Source organism: Corvus moneduloides, chromosome 1, assembly GCF_009650955.1.
Source record: "Corvus moneduloides isolate bCorMon1 chromosome 1, bCorMon1.pri, whole genome shotgun sequence".
In the NCBI taxonomy this organism is placed as follows: domain Eukaryota; kingdom Metazoa; phylum Chordata; class Aves; order Passeriformes; family Corvidae; genus Corvus; species Corvus moneduloides.
In genome coordinates, this window is record NC_045476.1 from 4,158,994 (window position 1) to 4,176,538 (window position 17,545).

At 39.7% G+C, this 17,545-nt stretch overlaps 1 protein-coding gene across 11 annotated transcripts in view; it reads left to right on the forward strand.

The window, feature by feature from the left end:
- CTDSPL (CTD small phosphatase like) overlaps positions 1 to 17,545 on the forward strand; it is an 80,815-nt gene that overhangs the window by 41,155 nt on the left and 22,115 nt on the right. For 4 of the 11 annotated variants that reach the window (XM_032096634.1, XM_032096416.1, XM_032097052.1 and 1 more), the window contains exons 2-4: positions 5,655 to 5,809; positions 12,351 to 12,383; positions 15,967 to 16,020. In XM_032096634.1, the coding sequence (XP_031952525.1) occupies positions 5,655 to 5,809; positions 12,351 to 12,383; positions 15,967 to 16,020 (242 nt within the window). The remainder of the gene's footprint in view (positions 1 to 5,654; positions 5,810 to 12,350; positions 12,384 to 15,966; positions 16,021 to 17,545) is intronic. The other 7 variants (XM_032096879.1, XM_032097126.1, XM_032096550.1 and 4 more) reach the window with 2 other exon arrangements.

A 17,545-nucleotide genomic window follows, 5' to 3' on the forward strand; every position in this document is an offset into this window, starting at 1 on the left:
ACAGGTTGGTGGAGAAGGAGAGTCAAATGCTTTGGAAAGATTTTTATTTCACTAAACTAGTCTGGGATCCTTCCCTTCAAAGTAATAATTTCAGTGGAAAACCCAGAACCTTACTTTTATTTAATTGTGTTGCTGGGGGAAGAAGAGTTGCCAGTTGCAGTTGAAATTAAGGTAATTCTGGGATATAATATGCTGAATTTAAGCAGAGCAATTTGCTTGGGCTATACATGTTTGAAGGTTAAACCAGTTGTGGGTGGTTGTTTCAGGTATTGTGACAGTGCTTTTATTGCTATATTTTCTGCAGAGTTTACATGAGAGATGAAACCTTTCAATGATAAACTGCAGATGGCATTTTAAAACCAAAGGTACGAGAGCACCACATGCAGATTTGGCACTAAGGGTTGTAAAACAATTTCTGTCCTGGTTAGTACATCACAAAAAGAGGAGCTGTATCAGCAAGCTGATGGTTTTCTCCTTAACTGTTTCCATCTTGAGGCGTGTGGGATATAAAATTTCATTTTTCTGAGATCAGATACAGCCTTTTACAAAGTTGGAGAAATTAGACATTTCTAATCATGTATAGATTTTAAAACTGCTTCCTTTGAAGAAAGGCTTTGTTTAATATCACTTAATTCTGACTCGCCTCTTTCCATCCTGTGTTACAGACTAACTTGTGGTGAGAGTTCCCCATACCCAGATGTTCATTTTATTCATTTTGTGAGCTCATCTGTAAGCGAGGAAGTCTCTTCATTATCCAGTTTCATATTATTTGGGAGAACTGGATATTGCATTCATTTAATTAGGAAAAATTCAGCGGTAATTAGCTTGTTCCTGGCTGCAGAGGAATGGGCTTGGAGCCTTCCAGTCATCCCGAGATGGCTTCCTGCAGCAGCGAGGGGTTTGTGGTACTGTGGCTGCACAAGAATCTGCTTTTGTAATTTCACATCTCTACAGCGAGATCTGATGGGGAAAGCCCTCAACTAAACTTTTTTAGAGTACAGTACATGAGGGAAAAAGCTTTTTTTTTTTTTTTTACTGTGTGACTTGTGCTGATGCTGGAGCTGTCCTGGTGGGAGAGCAGCACAACCCTTCTGCCTTCCAGAGGAAGCTTTGTGTGAAAGGAGCTTGGAGAAGATGCTGTAGATTACTTCTATTAGCACCTCTTGTATTAATTTCTGCTATAACATTTGTGTTATTGTACCTGTGTGTGTTAATACTTGGGGTTTGTTGTGGACTTTTTCTCCCTGTTCTCTTGTAAACCACCCAGTACGGCTCCATACCTCCCATTTAAGCTTATGTGATTGCAGGAATTTATTTTAAAACTTGGCCTTTATCTTTCCTTGAGCCCCTCCCCAGTGCTGTGGGTTTGTTAGGACTTGCCAGAAGACTTCCATAAGCACGGTTCTGGGACTGTCTTTGGATTCCAGACAATTCAGGGATTAACATACCCTCAAACAATGGGTGGCACACGGGTCATGGGTAGTGAGGCTTGTCCTTAGAAATGGCATCTGGAAATTACAGGAGAGACCCTAAACTGGGGCCAGTCTGCACCAGAGTTACTTCCCTTCTAGACAGAAACCACTGTGCTCCTGTTTCTGACCCTGGCTGCAAATAACATTTTACAAATTCAGGTAATTTGACAAAAGTGCTTCACTGAAGGCTCTTGCAGACCTCCAGGAGATCCGTGGCAAAGCAGTGGGGGATCTGTGTACTCTGCTCTTCAGTGCAACCTTAAACCATATGGAAAAGGAAATAAAGTGATCAAAATTAGTGAAGGAAAAGGTTATTTGTTAGTGCATGTAAATAGATGGGTGCGTATATCTGTGCATCTGTATATAGATTTAAAACCTAACTGTGAAAAGTTGTAGGAAGGCAGCATGACTTTGAATGACTGGCCCTTAAAATAGCAGATGGAATTAAATGTAGATACATGTGACATTTTCTGCATGGGAAGATACAAGAATTCCTCATTTATATTTGCAGCAATGCCTGAAATCCCTACTAATGAAGAGATCTTGGTGGTACAATCAGATCTGAAAAATCACATTAGCCCAATGCACACTTGTTGCAAACCTCAAGTAAGATATTAGGAATTATTAGAAAAGCAAGAGAACAAAGCATTGCGTGGGTGTATAAATTCATGGTGGGATTTCTTCCTTTCATCCTGGATGTTGTGTGTGCTTCCAGTCCCTCTCTTCCTGCTTCAAAAATACAAATTAGGGACTGCAGGAAGGTAAGAAACAAGGATGCTCAGAGTTCTGAAGCAGCTGAGCTCTTGTCTGAGCTGTGGACCTTCCTGCTACACAATACTTTGGACTCTAAAAGTTGGTGTAGGTTCAGAAAGTGGGGCAAAGCCATGAAAGAGGAATTTGTGGAGGATTATTGCACACACATTTGGTGTGTTCAGGTGGGGAGGTCCTTAAACTGCACTTGGAGGGAACCTGGGGTGGTGGGAGGGAAAGCACCTCTCCAGGCTCACCCTGATCCTTTCTTCACCCCTCCTGCAGGCACCTGCTGCTCTGTTTTCTCTGCTTTCACAGAGAACGTATTTTCATCTTGTGGAGTTGTTCTGCCTGGGCTTTTTTGGGACACGGTGTTGAGGTGTTCCATGTGCAGGGTTTGAGATGTAAAATGTCACTGAAAGTGTCCTCAGCATTCAGTGTGGTGGGGTAATGATGGTTTATTGTGTCTGGGGAGGGTGTAGGAAATCAGCTCCAGAAACTGAGGTTGTAACTTCCAAAAGGCAGAGGAGAGGAAAGAAAATGTTCCTTAAATTCCATGTGCTGGATGTTGCAGTTTTGATAACTCACTTTACCCTTACAGTATCATTACTGCCTGGTCTCACCTATGAGCTTTTAAGGAATGCCGGATTTTGTCCTCAGCAGTTCTTTCTCTTTAAAATTTGCTGCCATCCAGAGTACCTAAATTTGTGTTAGTCATTCAACATCAGTGCTTCTTTGCACCTTTATAGTTGTTCTAGTGGTGCTGTCACTGCTTCAAGGAAAGCAAATCCAGCAAACAGTGCACGGATTGCAGGTGGTTCAGGGTAACTAAGGAAGGAGAAACTATTTTCCATGATGCACAGCACTGTCAGGTTGCTAAACATGAGCTAACGGGTGCAAATATTTTCTATATATGCAGTATTTGTATTTTAATGTAGCACAGCACATAAAGCCGCCTGAGAACTTCTGTTCCTTACTGCATCCAAAATTATCATGTATTAAGTCACTGTAAAGCCTCTATAATAGCTTTATAAAATCCCTTTAAAACAACATCTAAATTAGTAGAAAGACCTGTTTGAAACAGCACTGTGTTATGAATGGCAGAATTGTCAAGACTAAAAACCAAGATTAAAATCCAATGAAAGATTATTTTTCCTAGTAAAATGCTTCAGTAAGTGAAAGGGAGTGGCCAGATTTCGAGCATATGCTTGGATCCAAGTGTTCTTAGAAGGTTTGGACCAATCAGTATTTTTTGTCTAGAGATTTTTGAACGTTTATTTAGAAAATTTACTGTCTCTTTCTATAGTAAGTAGAGAAGATACAAGTATTAGTTCTGAAATGGTTTTGGTGTTCTATTGATCTCTTGTGCTGAGGCTGCGAGGAATTTAAACAGCCTGCTGTAATTGATACCTGCATTCAAATGAGATAATTTGCCCTCATATTTTTAAGTAGAGGCTGAAATCAAACAAGAAATTATTAGGAAGGTTTCTGTGGCAGTAGCTGTAGGCAGCAGGACACGCAGCATTGTTCCTCCCGTTCTAATTTCAGCGTATTTCAATTTTTAATGTCGGAAAGGAGTTCTCCTTGCCAGGGTTATATTGCAACTAACTTGCTTGTGCTTGCAATACCATTTTTTCTGAGTGCTTTGAAAATGTCCTTCCCAACTGCCCAGGTATCCTTTGGGGATTTCTAAAACTGTATTGTTGCAAATAGAGTATGACATTTTGAGAATGAGTCTTTTACTGTAACTTGTAGCACTGGTGGCCAGAGTTCTGCATGTGTTTTCTGTTTAACTGGAGTATTGATAAGTGGTGTTGGATTGGTTTCAGTTTACAGATGTCTTTTAAAGTAATGAAATACTTCCTTGAGCACACAAATCTCTGCACAGTTCTGACTTTATCCTGCTGAGTACTTTTTAAATTGGTGGAAGTCTATAAAACCCGTTTAGTTTTTGATATTGGTACACTTTGCTCTTAGTAGCAATTAATAACTGAACCTGGGCAGTGATTACTGCCTTAAAGTGGAAAAGTATTTTGGCAAATATGGAAATCATAGAATCCTAAAATAATTTAGGTTGGAAGGGACCTTAAATATCATCCAGTTCCAACCCCCTGCCATGGGCAGGGACACCTTCCACTATCCCAGGTTGTTCCGAGCCCCATCCAGCCTGGCCTTGGACACTTCCAGGGAAGGGGCATTCCCTGCTTTTCCATCTTTCTTGTCAAAGCACACGTGGGGACCTGCACACCTTCAGAGCAAGATGGAATCCCCTCAGGTCTTCCAGGGAGATCTGTTCCATTCCACGCACAACCCTTCTTCCACTGAAATTTTCTTTATATATTAATAATTGTGTTGCTTGTACTTCTGTAGCCGATCTCCTTGATTGCACTGTCAGGAGGAAGGTGGATGTGTGTGGAAGTTCCTTAATAATCTGTGAGGGGAAGAAAGATGGGGAATCAAATTTTGATGTCCGTGATGGGACTTACTAAGAATTTCACTTACCTGTAGCTTTGGAATGAGGAAGTGTTTGGTTTCCTATCCGACATAGGAAACAAATAGTTCTAAATAAGCATTATCTAGAAGCATGACAATGGATCATTAAAATAGTTAGTGAACAAATCAAGTATTACTTAAAACATTCTAAACCTTTTCTCCAGCTCTTTTATTTTATTCTTTTTTATTTTAATGTGTGTTCAAGAGTTTTTTTCTTCGGGAAATCCCTGGATGTCTTTCATGCATTTTTTTTCTCTAAACTATTGCTTTTAACTACAGTTTTCATTCTTTAGAAATGCTACGCTTGCTTTCATTCAGCTGTATGTAATTTTTTACCATTTTAGGGTTATTTTTATCCCGGTAGACCAATAAGTAAGTTGAAAGTCAAGGCCAGGGCTCTTGTTTCCTTAGTACCACCCTTGTTCCTGCAGCCTCTATGCCGTGTCTTTGGTCCTCCAGCAATGCTGTCAAACAGTAACAAGAGGAAACTCAGAAACGTCTCAGAGCTTTTCCTGACCCTTGCAGGACTTTCACATGTTCCACACGTGATTGTGTAGCTGTGTAGAAACTCTACAGTAGGAATTTAGTGCGTCTCTGGTGTTTAGATCTCTTTGCTTCCTCAGTCCAGAGACACATTTTAGCAGCGAGTTATTTTGTGTAATTACAGTATTCACCTTGGATGTTACTTGGAAAATTCTCTGTGTTGTCTCAGTGTGATTATGCAGTTCCAGGTTGTCGCTGTATGAGTCTGACAAGGGAGAAAATGAGTGGAAACAGAAGAAAAGGGGTCTCAATATGCTGGAAAATCTGTGTAATCTTAACACTTGATAAAGATTTCCAAGTATAACAACCATACATCTTCAGTTGTTGTGGTCTGGAAAACCAGGTCTGTACCACATGAATTTATTTTTCTGCTGTGTGTTTTTTTTCTTTCCCCAGTGTCCCAATGTAATATCAGCTTGAAGAAGCAGAGGAGTCGAAGTATCTTTAGCACCTTATTCTGCTGCTTTCGTGACTACAATGTTGAGCCACCATCTACCAACAGCACCAGTGCTCTGCCTCCTTTGGTGGAGGAGAATGGAGGACTTCAGAAGGTCAGGATTTTGTCTTGTTTTGCTGTCATGTGGGTCTTTTGTAAGTGAGGCTTAATTCTGCTTCCAAAGTTCTGTCCTAACAGGTTTCCCTCATGGGGAACAGCTGTGAGTTACAGAAAGAATTACTGGTTTGATGGTGGATTGCTAATACTGTCTATTCATCTGTAATACAAAACTAATATTTCTTTTATGAGTGTTGGCACTGTACATTTTATAAGCAACCAACGTTTAAAACCTGATAAAGACATTTAAAAAAAATGGAGACTTCCCATAAAATTTCAGCTGCTGAGTTGTCTCCAGCTTTGGTTCCCTTTCCTGATTACAGGAAGGTTAAAATGTGTTCCACTGGAGCATAGTGGAGCCTTCTGGATTTCACTTTAAATGGTTTTTAGTGACATAAAAACAAATCAAAAGAACTGCTATTATTTGGACTTTTTTTCCTAAGCAGTCCACTTCTTTTTAGTACATGCTGAGTCCAGACATAGCAGCTTTTGGCCATTTTTCCAGGTTATTAAGTTTCATTTAATGAGTCAAATGAATGGATAGAGATTTTAGATACGAATACAAATAGAATACAAACATTACAACACAAATTAGTATGTTCTTTATAAATCTGGTAACACTGAGAGCATTTGTGTTAAGACCTGAAGAAGTTCAGTTCAATATGGCAAACATAGGAATGCCAAGTTTTCCATACAGTTTTCAGGCCTTTGAGATGGCAAATACACGTGAATCCATGGTGGGAATAATAGCAGAAATGGAGATTTCTCTGTGGGTTTTTTACCCTTCTGCTTTTCACACAGTTTTTAATGTCTGATGCAGCTGATTCCTTACTTGCCTTGTCCAGTCCGTTTTATTCTGGTTTGAATTTTGCTGGTTGTGTTTGAATTCTGAAAAGCTCAGGAAAAAGAGCAAGGAGATGTTTGGTGGGAGAGAGGGAAGGAGAGCAGATGAAAGTGATGGAGATTTTGAGTATGTGTGGAGGTAAAGTCTGAACTGTAACAGTTCCTGCTGAAACTGCTCACGCAGAGGTAAAATGCACTGAAAATCCTGCCAAGAGGAGGGATTGTACATGTATTTTTAGACTTCTTCTGCTAGCCAAGGTACATTTCGAGTGAAATGAGGGAAATCTAGCCTGGATGTGCTGAAGGGAAAGCTGAGTAGTGTGTAGCATGTATGCACACATTCATCAGAGGGAAAAAAAGGGATGGGAAGCTACCAAAATTTCCTTTCCACTATGCTGGGGAATGGAAAGGAGGCAGGAGTGAGACTGCTGGCAAGACTACATCTGGGAGAAAATGGGAGTTCAGCAGAAACTAAAACATGAAACCGGGTTTGTTTATTCTGTAGACAAATGTGAGTTAAAATGGTCTGGAGTCAGTAGTTTCCAGATTGCATTTTGCAAAACAATTATTTTCTAAATATATCTTATGCCTTGAGAGGTTGCATGTGTGTCCACACAAGTTTTCATCCTCACTCTGTGCTGCCTCAGTGAGCAGTTCTGAAGTTGTGCAATACTTGTACACATGACCAGGACACAAATCACAGCATTCCTAAAATTACCAGATCAAAACTTAGGAGACTAGAAAAATTCAAAGAATATGTTGAAGAGACTTTAATTAAAGAGTGTTTCCTTCAGTTGAATGAAATGCACTCAGACATTCATATCTTTTTAGAAGAAATCAATATAGCTAAACTTTTAAGTGGTTCTTGAGGTCAAATAAGTCTATGACATTGCTATTTTAAATGCAGTGTTAAAGATTAATAAGCTCTACATGTGTTTATACTGTTTTTATTTTGAGTGCTAACACAGTGTAAGTAGGAAACTCTTTTAAAGAAATAAAAAGAGCATTGAAGACTTGAATACGTTTGAATATTGTTACACTGTCAGGCTGGTGATTTTTACCAGGAGAGCTGTTTCAGAGCTGTGCAGGCTGCTTGAATTTGGTGGAGTTAACACTGAGCATCTTGTCTAGATTCAGAAATAAGTAAGGTGGGGGAAGCAACAGTGGGCCTTGGATTCTAAATTGGTGAAATGAAATGTCCAGGAATGACAAAATTGCCTCTCAGGAAAGAAAAGAAAACCTGACAACCCACTGCTTAAATTCCTCTGCTGTTTCATTAAAGCTCTTTTTTGCATTAGTTTCACTGCCAGGTTGGAATTGTTTAAGTTCTGTTAAGCTGCTGCTCAAATGGTCACTTAGTCAAATCTGCTCTCTCTTTTATGTGTTATGAATTATTTATCACATCACAGTTTACTTCTGGCCAGGCCCAGTCAGTTCATGTGTTGTGACCCTTTCCTTGAAAAATGGACAAGGAAAATTGCGCAATAATGTCAAGCAGTTACCACTAGGAATGAGTATAAAATGGCTTGGATGTACTTTCCTTATGTCTTTGCTGTTCAGTGGAGTTGGGACATGAAAACTGGTGATAAAGACTTCAGAGGAGGGAAAGGAATGGGGAAAGCCTCTGCTGGTTTCACTGGAATTCACTGTTCTGTGTTGCTTCTGGCATATTCTGAAGCTGATGTGATAAGCCAACTTTCTTTGAATTAGGAATCTTGATTTTTGTAAATGCTGACCTGTTCAAAAGGAGGGAAAGTGGGGGAGACTGTTTTATAAAGTGATTGTAAACACAGGACTGAAATTTTGTTCAGAGTAATTGTGATGTGTGATACAATTTTTATTGTTGTTATTATATGGCTCTAGTAGAAAAAAAATGAAATTGGTGCTTCAGATTAATCAGTGCTTCATGATGTGACTTGATGGTGCTTGACCATCAAGTGTTCTGTCACTTCTTCATGGGATTGGCAGAAACACCAAACTGAGCATGGTTTTGATTAAACAGTTCTTTTCAGTGCTGAATTCTATTCTGTAAAGTGGGGGGGAGGGGTGGGGGGGAAATCCCAAAAACTTCTTTAAAATATTGAGTTCACTTTTAAACCTTCTACTCACAGAGCAGCTGCTTGTCCAAGTGTGACTCTTAATACTGGTAATGAATGGTCCATTCTGTCTCTTAAAGTTTCAATACAACATTTTTTTCAATAATAACTTGTATTTACTGAAACTGTGGCATATTTGTTTTCCTTCAAATGCAGCAGCTATTCAGCACAGCACGAAGTTGCATTTTAAGATGTGATACCTCTGACAATGGGTATATCAGCCTGCCTGCAGCTCGGATGCTGAGCCAGATGTGTCACTGGGAGTACACAACGTTCAGCCTTATGAACTCCTTGGTAATTTTTTCCTGCCTCCTCAGCAGCAGGCAGCTCCCCAGCACTTTCCAGCCACTGTTCTTTTTTGGTTAGAGTGTTGGGAGAGGGAATTGTGTTTTGCTTTTTTCGGGATAAAATTCAAATCTCCATTTTCGTCCTTCACTTAGCAACTTGGCTCAATTTGTGTATTTTCTGGATGTAAGGTTTTTCTTCTGGGTAAGTTTGTTACCTGACTTCTGAGGTGTTTGTGGATACAGACTTCATTCATTCAGACTTGAAGGGGGTGTCCAGATAGAGGAAGGTGAGAAAAGCTGGATGCAAGCTCTTTTTTCCCTTTGCTTTCAGTCGTGGTGTGGGTGAGGGAGCCCTCACAAGTCTGTGGGCACTTTGCCATTTCACTCCCAACCCACTTCCACTGGAATCATCCTTGCTTTTGTTTCATAGCAAGATCCAGATCAGGCAGATGGCTCCTGGTAATGAGATGAAGCATGAATGAGGAAAGGGATTTTTATACTTGCTGAGTTAGAGGAGAAGCTCTTGATCCACACTCAATAGGGAAGAACACAGAATTAGGAGGAGGTTTTTTTCTGGGGGCAGCAGCTGCTCCCTCTGCTTTCCCTGTCACTGAATTTCCACCTCACTCCAAAAGTTAGGGCTCCTCCTCCCCACTGCCCCATGCCATCATCTCCCAGGTGATGCTGGAAAGCTGTGTAGATGCCCTGTGGTCGTGTCTCTGACACTCCTGTCTGTTTCAGGGATCTCTATTTACAACACAGTACAGGAAAAAGGATCTTCTCTCTGTCCCACGTGAATGTGGTCCTGCAAAATGAGAGAAAGCTTGTAGTGAGCACATTCTTGAGGTCAAAGTAGCATCTGCGTCATGCTGGAGACCTCAAGGAGCAGCAGGAGCGTGGGCTCTTTGATGAGGGCACCATTAATGACAGGCTTTCTGAGCAGACATGGAAATCACTCTCCAATGTGGAGGAAGATAATTGAGATTAATGTAAATCATTGTGCTTTTTCTCCTGCTTAGCCTTCACTGATCAGAGCAAAAAAATTCCAGATATTTGGTTCTGTTGGTCATACATGTGGTATGGAAGGTCTGTTTAGAGAACAAAATCCCGTCTCCATAGTTATGTTTGTTCTCTCTTTGCTCACTCATTCTGACCTTCTTTGCCTCCCAAAAAGTCCTCTGTATTACAAGACAGAGTTTGAGGGTTTGTCAAGTCACTGAAGTGTTAAATAATAACTGTACTACTGTTTTTGAAGAACCTGTCATGGTCTAGAGGAAGCTTTGTGCTAAAGAAACGAATAGGATAAATCTGTTACTTTGGTCAGCTTCTTCTCTAAAGTGAAATAGCTCCTTACCTTTGAATACAGACTGTTCTGAAAAAAAGCAAAATACTGTGGCCTGTCACTTGGTGCTCCTTGAGCCCACACATGACCATAGAGAGCATTAGTGAGCAGCACAGTGCTGGAAATTGTTGTGTTCCAAACTAAAAATTATGTAGCTACAGGAAAAGATAGGATTTATCATTCCATCTGTATGTAGTGTGGAAAAAATAAAACTCATGAAGGAAAAACACCCTGATTTCAATGGCTGGGGACAAACCAGTTCCTGGGTTGTCTTAGGGATACAATAGGGAAATTTTGGCATTCTAGGAACAGCTTTGTTCTGTTACCAACATCAGGAGCTCGTGGAAAGCCTTCAACAAATGCGGTCATCTGTCATCTCTTTCAAACGATGCTGTTATGACCCATTTCCCTTCCTGTTCCAAGGCATTAGGAAATGAGGCAGGACACTTGTAAGAAGTTTCCCAGAGCAGGCTTGTTTTTAAAAAGCATTTGCCTGTTCATGTACAGTTTTGCTTTCCCAGCAGACTCTTGCAGTTCTCTTTCTGCTTGTTTGTCCTGTTCTCATCACTCTCACTACTGTTTTCATTTTTGCATAGGTATTTCCAGGGTTCCCCTTAAGAAATTTGCTTGTTTCCCACTTTTTTTTTAACTTAAGAAATTCTGTGAGAAAAATTAAGCAAACAGTAATGCAAGTCCTTTAGAAAATTTGGTTTTGGGTTCCCATGGAAGACAGTTCCACTAACAGGACATTAACGTACTGAATTAAATTTTTTTCTACTCTTACTGCTATTACTCTGAGAAAAACTTGGATTCTTACCAGCTTGTGTGTGTGTGTATTTTTCTAGAAATCAGGTACTTTTTACCAGTGCCAAGTTTTTGATAGTTCATGATAGTTGCTGCTCTCTAGTTGCTCCTTCAGCTTCTCAGGATTTTGGGCAAACTTCAGTAAAAATTTCTGCTGAGCAGCATTAAAAAAGAGCACTTTAAAAATAATACTGAATTACTTCTTTTTGTCAGTGATGTGTCAACACTTGGTAGACTTGAAAACAAATAAGCAGGAGGCTTCTTCAGCTGGAAGAGGCTGTTCTAGTGTTGAAAACAGCCCTTTCAATAGTTCCTCTGCTGGAGATCAGAGCCTGTGTTGTCCAAATATTAAATAATAAAATGATCCACCCAAGCAACATCTATGCTAGAAGGATCAGCTTCCTTTTTTATGTACTGTGCCCACCAGAAAACAAAGTTGGTTTTGAAGTGTTAGAAAGATGAGAAAACAGAGTTCCAGCTTCAGAAATCTCTTACAAATTTGAGTGCCCCTGTGGCCAAGCTTTGTCCATTTTGGAGCTGTCCTTGTTTCTGGATGCCTGAGGATGAGAAGGAAAGGTCAAGCTGGGCGAGACTTTGCTGCCTTCTTCCAAGTGCAGTGCAAAAGTGAGACCATGGGAACAGCACTGGTACTGCTGGATGAGGAAAGTGGGATTCCTTGGATTAGTTTATCATCATCATGTCCTTCTCAGACTTTTTTGCTGTTGCCTAAGTGAAAATGCTGTTTTTTCAAGTCAGTTGTCTCAAATGAAGTTGAGTTCAAGGAGTGGGGTTCTGCCCTGCTGCCGGGGTCTGGCTCAGCCTCTTGTTGCTGCAGTGAAAATTGACAAATATACCCATTAGTAGATCTTAAAGCTGAAAAAGTTCCAGTAAATGCAGGTACTTTCTTATTGCCATCTCTTATTAATCATAGCATGGGTTTTATCAGTCCAGTCTCCTAAAAATCATAAATGCCAGTGTACTAACAGATCATTTCAGCAACTAAAATGCAAAATCCTGGTTTTATTTTTTTTTACCCTGGTTTCTTGAATACTTTGAACTTTTGGTTTAAAATGTTTGAGTGCTACATTTACTGCTCCAGACCTTTGTTCTACCCTTTAAAAGCCATTACCCTTACAGTGATTTTTTTTTTTTTTTCTTTTTCCCCAGGGTGACCAGATGCAGGTCATGCCTATACCAAGTGTATGTATTTTTATCCCTTTTTCTTTTAATAATTTTCATGACTTTTGCTTTGATTCATTTTATGTTGCAGTCTAACAGGTCTGTTTTGTGTTGCATGTTAACAAAAGGATTTTATGTTCTGTCTGTAATGTTGTATCCCCAGAGGTGAGCTGAACTGCATGTGTTCTACAGAGACTGAAAGAAGAGTTTGGGTTTTATCTGTGTTCCATCTGCATTTTTAGCATTTCGAAAACACGTGAAGTAGTCTGAAAGTTGAAGTTATTTTAATAGAGGCAAAAGGTGACTCATCATCACTTTGTGAGACACAGTTACAAAAACCTTTTCCTCTCATTTCCCCCTATATTCCAGTTGAAAAGAAGAGTTGGAAACAGCATAATTTATTTGAAATAAGTCACATCAAGAAAACAGAGCACACTGACTATTGCTCATTACTGCACTTGTTTGAGATGATGCTCTTGGTGTCAGCTGCTGCTTTATGGGCCTTAATATTTCTGTTTATCTTCCCTGGATTAAACTTGGAATGCTGTTTGGCATCTGAATTATTTTTCAAAGCTAAATAAAAGGAAGAAAAAAAACCAAGTCCTTCAAACCGAAGCTTTTAATTTAATTAGTTTTCACCTTTTTTGGTCAAAAAGCGGCTCTTTTTTTTACAAGGATGAAGGCTTAGGCTTTGTAAAGCTGAAAATGTCTTTTTTTTTTTTTTGAGCTCCTTTGCTGTTTACAATACTTCATCATTGCAGAGTTTCCCAGAAAATAGCAGTGCTGATGTGTGGAGATAATGACCCAGCCCTCTTGTTTGAGATACTTGGTAGCCTTTAAAGACCTGGATATTCCCCAAGATGCCATTCTTTTCCTTCTTTCCCTTCCTTCTCACGTAGCCCAGCATTACAAAACCTCCTGTAAGAAGCCCCCCTGTCTGTGCTGCAGAGCAACAGTGCCAGGAGATGACTGTGACTGTGCAGATCTTCCCTCTTCCAACAGCTTTTCTTGGATTTGAGAACTGCTGGAAATTCCTCTTCATTGCTTACCTGTTATTTCTGATATGGCTCATGCATGGTGTGTATGCAGACAGGCATGGACATGCATGTGATTTGTATTTCTGCAAGTCTAGGAATAGAAAACTTCAGGTTTAAATCAGAAAATACTGATTTCCAAACTACTTTTCTTTTTTACATACCTGCCAAATTCTGTTAGGTGACTGTAGTTGCTCCACCAGGAATTATTTGAACATGAAACGTGTTCTGGCTGTGCTCTGACCTGGAATAAAAATCTTTCCCAAGAGTGACTGTAGGTACTAACAGAATAAGAATTGAAACAGAACAAAATTCTGGAAGGATAAATGAGTACAGCTTTGACAGGTACAGAAATGAAATGAGATGCTTTGTTAGAACACTGTCTTTGCAATGTTAAAGCAGCGCTCTGTTAGATTTGGGCAGTGGTAGGAAAATGAATTATTCCAGAAGGAATATCTTTTTTTTTCCTCTATCAATTTTTTTTTTATTTTAAGCTCAGCTGTAATTTTGCAGACATATATTCCCACCACTAACAAGGCAGTAAAATTAACTTATCTCTGCAGTCATGACGTAGAGTTCTGAGTGAGCAGGTGACTTTGAACACTCCTTCCCCTTCTCCAGTGCCATCTGATGCTTCTTCTTGCAGCAGGACACGGGAGTGTTGTCAGGCAACCATCGCCCTCAGGCACTGGTGTGACATTTATTCTCCAGTATCAAAGTGCTGCTGGCTCTCAGGAACCAGCCAGCAGCACTGTGTAATCATCTAAATAAAGGCACAAGGGAGCTGCACGTGGGGAAAGTGGTAGGAAAGGAAATGCAGCGTTACGTTAGGAAAAACTCCTAAAATTAAAGTGTTGCTCTGCTGGTCTTAGGAGGGGTGTTGGTCCTGAGTGCTGGAGCCCAAAGGTTTGCTCCAAGACAGTTCTAATTGTGTGTTTCAGTCCCATTAAGGCAGAAATTCTTGATGCTATGCTACCTAGGGATGAGAACTGGGCTGTGTAAACTGCGTGTCTTGTACAAACCAGGAGAAAAATATTCTAAAACAGACACAGAGTGAGCTTGGTCACAATTAAGTGGACATTTACTTCTTACAGGGCTCATTGCAAATGTCATCACTTCAAGTGTTTAGAGAATTCCTGAGTGACTCAAAAAGAGCTCTGCCCACTCCCCACCTTCAAATTGAAGCCTCCAGTCAAAATACGAGGATTTCTGGAGCTTAATTGTGCTTTTTATTGTGTATTAAACCTGGCAGTGTGCTGAGGTCACCTGTTTGAAAGCTTCCATTGCTTTATGTGCGTTGTGCATTGCTTTTATTTGCGTTCATGTGTGGAGTTCAGTGAAATGGATCTTCTGCTCAGTCAGATTTGTCCTGTATTAATTGCACTGAATTTAAAAGCTTGACTTACTGTGAATTTTTGCTTGGTTATTGATAAAGATGACTGCTAAACAGAAAACATTACAGCTTCAACTTAAGTTCTTCAGGAAATAGAAATAGCATTAGCTTGGGGTTTTTTACAATATGAATTTTATCCTGTCTGTATCTCATTTTTGAAACTGTTTCCAGATAAGGCATAGATTAAACAGCAGCATAATTGATTATTTTCCTAATACTGCAAAATTACTTATTTTTAGGGCTGAAATAAACACAAAATTTTTTAAAAAGGCAAACCCAAAACATTCCCAGCTGACACATTTTGATAGACCTGATTAAAAATCTATTAAATGTAGCTCAGCATACCTGTGCTTTCATGGATTTTTCTCAGCTTTGTTTGGAAAGGAGTATGGTAGAGAAATAGAACTATACAATGGTTTGGGTTGGAAGGAACTTTAAAAGATCATCTCGTTCCAACCCCCAAATCAAAGTAGACCCATAGCAGCTTCACTGTTTTATATTCTTTTGGATGAAGAGGTAGATGGATATACAAGGCCACACTCGTGCACCATCTTTAATGAGATGTTGTTAAACTTCTCTTAAACAACTCTTAAATGAGTTGGAGTGTCCATTTCTTTTGTTCAGCTGAAAATTCCACTATTAACGAGTGGTATCAAAATTACCCCTCAGAATCCCTGCAGAAGTTAAATCTCAGCACAGGGATATTGGAGGGGGTTTTTTTCACTTGTCCTCACCTACATGAGATAATTCCTTGTTAGAACTGTTTCTGGAAGAAATTTTGGGAACTGCCTGTTCCACAAGAGGAGCTGGCATCTTCTGGCAGCTGTGTTCTAAGCAGGAATCATTTATCCTCTGTAAGAGTATTTCTGCACATAGCTGCTGGGAGAAGCTGTTATCCCTGCTGAGTGCAGCCCAAAGTGTGAGCTGAGGAGGACACGAACAGTAAATTAATGTGCTGTACTTAGGCTTGACAGCATTGCCAGTACAGAGAGGGAAGAAAAAGGGCTTATTAATTCTGATACTTGTCTCTGTGGGAATACGGGCCTACAGGGAGGAGAGCTGATGATTGTTCTATACAGTGAATTTCTGCAAGATTTGTGTTGACCAGCTGTTTATGCTTCAACCAAAAGTCCTGTTCTCTTGCCGCCACCATCCCCTTTTTTTTTTTTTTTCTTAGGGAATATACTATTTCCACGGGACTGAAGCAGTGCAGCAGTCGTTTCACTACAAGGTCTGTTGAGCTGATCAGCCACGAGACCTGGCTGGAATGCATAAATCCCAAACAGTGACTAGTTTAACTTGTATACAGTTTGTGTCTTGTTGGAATTGAAGACCAAGCCAGTGAGATACCACGTGTTATTTTTCTGCCGAGTTCTGTGGAAGTCTGCAGCCTTTCGGGGAGTGTTGCATAGTAAATATGAGTTGCTGTTAGCCACAATTGAATATTCTTAATTATCTCAGATATCTTTAAAGCTGATATGTGTAAAAATAAAAATAAATTATCAATGTTCCAGAACTATTCACTCTTAACTGTGACGGAAATCTGGTATTTAGAACTCTTCTTGGGTGTGTCTGCATTAGTGAGAAAATTAAAACACAATGTTGAGTAATGCTTGTTTTTGCCTAAAAGCTTTGCTACCCTTGACAGGTGGAAATTGCTTTAGATCAGAAAGCTTGAACAGCAAAACAAATGGGCTGATACTTTGCATACAAATCCTTTCAAGTTCCTAAAAACCTCAAAACTGCCACCCTTGCTCCCAAGTCCTACACCAGGTATTTAGCAGCCTCACAACTTGTAGTAGTGACTTCAGCTTCAGAATAATTTCCTTATCCCTGTTATATTGTCAGAGGGTGAATGTTTTCATAGTTGAGAGCAACAGAATTGCAGTTTGTGAAATGGAAAATTTATTTCTTCTGATCTTCAGACATGTGAACTTAAGGAAACAAGATCAGGTTGAACTCAAGATGCCAAAGCTTGTAGGAGAGTTGGTTGTGCCCTTGTTGGATCAAGTTAGGTCAGTAATTGCACATGATCTCCTAAAACAAAACTGAAAAGGGAGAGAAACTCTAGCCATAACCAGCACCTCGGTGTAGCTACCACAGGTAAACTGTGCCTGTCCCAGCCACTTCTTTTGAAAGCAGCGGTGCAGGTGGGTGAAAAAAAACAGTCACAGTTTGCCTCACCGTGCAGTCAGAGAATTTGGGTTCTCAGAGATGAAAGTTCTTGTATTTTGTAGTCATTGGTGTGTGTCCATCCTTTTCTTGATGACAAATGCAGCAGTTTCCAGCTAAAAAACTAAAGGTATCTGTGGTAAGACAGTGCTCATATTTTCCATGTGCATATTTTTATATGGAAGAATTATCTGTTTCCATATATTTTCCATAGATACAGATATTTTCAGTTTGATAAAGGAATTCACATAGCAGAAGGAATTTCTGGCTTTGAACTGCTTGTGCAGTTTAATGTAGTCAAAAATTCAAAGGAGATAAGAGTTTTGAGTACAACAATAAACTGAACTATTTTTTTTTAAAAAAAGTATGTTTAAGGTTTTTTTGGGATGTTCCTACCTTTTTTTCGTCTTCAAAGACAAGAACTATTGGAACATGGGTTCTGAAGATTATTGTCTTTAAATGGGTTGGATTTTTCTTTCAGTAAGCTTTTAATTTATTTAGGTTGCAAGTTTGGATCCTTCTTAATATGAAAAACTCAGGTGGGGTGCTAAATACCTTTTAGGCTTTGAATAGGAGGGAGAAAC